Source organism: Cynoglossus semilaevis, unplaced genomic scaffold, assembly GCF_000523025.1.
Source record: "Cynoglossus semilaevis isolate Cse_v1.0 unplaced genomic scaffold, Cse_v1.0 C19269237, whole genome shotgun sequence".
NCBI lineage: Eukaryota > Metazoa > Chordata > Actinopteri > Pleuronectiformes > Cynoglossidae > Cynoglossus > Cynoglossus semilaevis.
In genome coordinates, this window is record NW_007585410.1 from 1 (window position 1) to 2726 (window position 2726).

General features: G+C 47.1%; 1 protein-coding gene across 1 annotated transcript; it reads right to left on the bottom strand.

Moving 5' to 3' along the window:
* Window positions 1-312: 312 nt before the first annotated feature.
* On the bottom strand, window positions 313-2720 carry LOC103399053 (leucine zipper protein 1; the record flags this gene model as incomplete). Its single annotated transcript, XM_008337798.2, has 1 exon — window positions 313-2720. A coding segment is annotated over one exon (2340 nt), but the record flags the coding sequence as incomplete, so codon positions are not given.
* Window positions 2721-2726: the final 6 nt, after the last annotated feature.

The following is a 2726-nucleotide window of genomic DNA, read 5'->3' on the forward strand; positions in this document are numbered from 1 at the left end:
ACCAACACAATTTTACCCATAACCACTTCTATGTAGCTTCATTAACTCATCTGCACTGCTGGGAATCGAAACCCGACCCCATGGTCGGAAAATGACCTGCGCCACCAAACACTAACAGGACGGTATTTTTATGTAGCATTTACTCAACCACAGCTACGCAGAGCTCTGTGCAGATTATAAAGTCAACATTTCACTTTTTATAGTCTCAGTAAAATCAAATCAAATCCAGAATGCCTTATATGAATTTGCTGTTTGGTTAATGCAGTGAGTAGAGACACGACACAACCAGAAGGACTCACATGTTACGCTGATTTATCGAGTCAAAATAAGTACATTTTCATTTTCTTAGTCATTTAACTAAAATCTACCTCATGATGTCATTAAGTCGAATCAAAACCAAGATCCACAATAGTAACGTTTGAGCGAATACAGAACGTCCCACGCTGGTTAGGCGTTAACTGAAGTGAATGACTTGTGATTTGTAACCACTCACCAATGAGGATGTTACTGGTGGAGGTGTGGCGCTCTCTGGCAGGCATGGGTTCACTGCACACACTGCTGCTGCGGCTGCTGGTTCTAGAAGAGCACGGGTCGTTGGGGTAAATGGTGATGCTACTGGTCATCTTGCTCATGGTCACAACTGGTTTAGTGGAGATTTTGGGTTTGCCGTTGGTTGACAGAGGTTCTGAGATCATCATTTCCTTCCTGTCAATCTCCACAATGGCCGGTTTGATGACAGCCCTCGACCTCAGCGCCTCACGCGGGCTACACATTCGCTGGATTTCAATCCCTGAAGCAGTGTGTGTGGGCGCCCCGTCTGCTAATGGTGTTCTGCTGTGGAGATCCTCATCAAATGAACTCCTGGAGGACGAGCCTTCTGAATGCGAGTCATGGACATGGGAGTATCTGGAATATCTGGAGGTTGAGGTCCTGCTGCTTATGGTTGGAGGTGTTGTCTCTGGCACAGGCTCAGGTTCCGACGGTCTTGAGCCAGTAGATTCTGTTTCTGATGCAGAAGAGTGACCCTCTGATCCCTGGTCATTTGCTTGCAGAGGTGTGATTGGAGATCTGTATGATGAGTAAGCTCCGTTGGCTTTGGGGAGAAAGGAGGCGACGGAGACAGATTCTGGAACCTGGTCTGAAGATTCCTGATCTGTTTCTTTGTCTTGTACAGAAATGCTGTTCATGCTGCTGCAGACATCAGGTGTTACGTCAGAATTGTTTGATTCGCTATCACTACCAACATACAGTTTAGAGAACGTCTCCACCCTGTTCTTCTTTGCCTCCCCATCAGTCTGTTTATGGGTCATCCTTAGAGGCTTCTGGTCGTTAGCAGCTGGAGGATAGCGACTGAGAACAGACATCTTTTTAGCATCACTAGAAGGTGCGTTGACGGAGCTAAGGGAGGTTCCTCGCATTCTATCCTCAGCTCCTCGTCCCGTGTCTCTTATACCGTTATCTGCTGGAATTTTGGGTGTCCTCCTCTTAGTAACAGGACTGAGGGCTCTCCTCCCGATCTTTGGAGATCCCTCCTCACAGTGGCTCAGCTCTTTGCTCCTCAGCTTGGTTTCACGTTTATGCTGGGGAGAAAGCTCCCTGTTTCTGTGTTTTGGGGAGCCTGGTTCAGTGGCAGTTGCAGGATTCCTGTATTTAGGCTTCTCTTGTCTGAAGCCCACCTTCCCCACAATCTCCTCGCTCTCACCTTTGCCGTTCTCCACAACCTTGCTGCTTCCATTGCTGTGTTTGTCCACGTTACTGGATCCATTTCCTCCAACAACAACTTTCCCAACTAGCTGCATCCTGAGCTGTTCCACCTGCTCGCTCAGTTGGCGAGCCCGAGTCTGTTCCCTCTGGACCTTCTCATTTAGCTCTCCATTTTTGAACTCTGAGGTTTTCAGATCTTCCTCCATTATCTCCAACTGTTTCAGACGGTTTTTCAGCTTCTCGACTTCAAGTGTCAACTCTTTCACTTTGTTGTCCTCCAGCTGTGTGCCCTCAAGAATGCTGTTCTTCTCATTTTCAGTTTTGTTCACAAGACTGATGCCGTCATCAGGGAATTTGAAGTAGTCGAGGTTTTTCTTGTGTCCAGCCATTTTGTTTGAAAGAAGCCCCGTCGACGACAGCTCGTCTTCAATCCGTGACCGCATAAAATCTGCACGGGAAGGGTCTACTGACATACCGAGACGATTTTTCTGTTGCTCCAGTTTTTCTGTCAACTTTAAAATGATCTTCTCGTCTTCTCGCTGCTTCTCCAGCAGCCTCTTGCGCTCACTCATAAAGGTCTGGGTAAAAGTCTTAAGTTTGTCTAATTCCATCGTCAAAGCCTTTTCTGCTCTGTCCAGCTTTGTCTCGGACCCTTCCATCTCCTTCAATTTGGCTTTGAGAGTCTCCAACTCGGTTGAGAGCTTCTTGGTCAAGTTTTTCTCCTCATTTAGGCTCAAGCAGAGTTGGCTGCAATCAGATTTGCTTTTCCCAAAAGCTTCTTCCAGTTTCTCCAGTTCAGCCATTCTTTTTTGAAGACGTTCAATTTCAGCTTTCAACTCCTTCGTCAGGTTTTCCTCTTCTTCCAGTTTTTCTCTGACTGTGCGGCAGAGGTCCTCAGCTTTGCGTACCTCCTCATCTTTGCCCTGGATCTTCAGGAGACGTTTCCTCAGGGCTTCAATGTCACCAAGCAAGGACGAGTTGCTGCCTTCAGCCTGGATGATCTTGTCCTGGTTAAAAAAAAA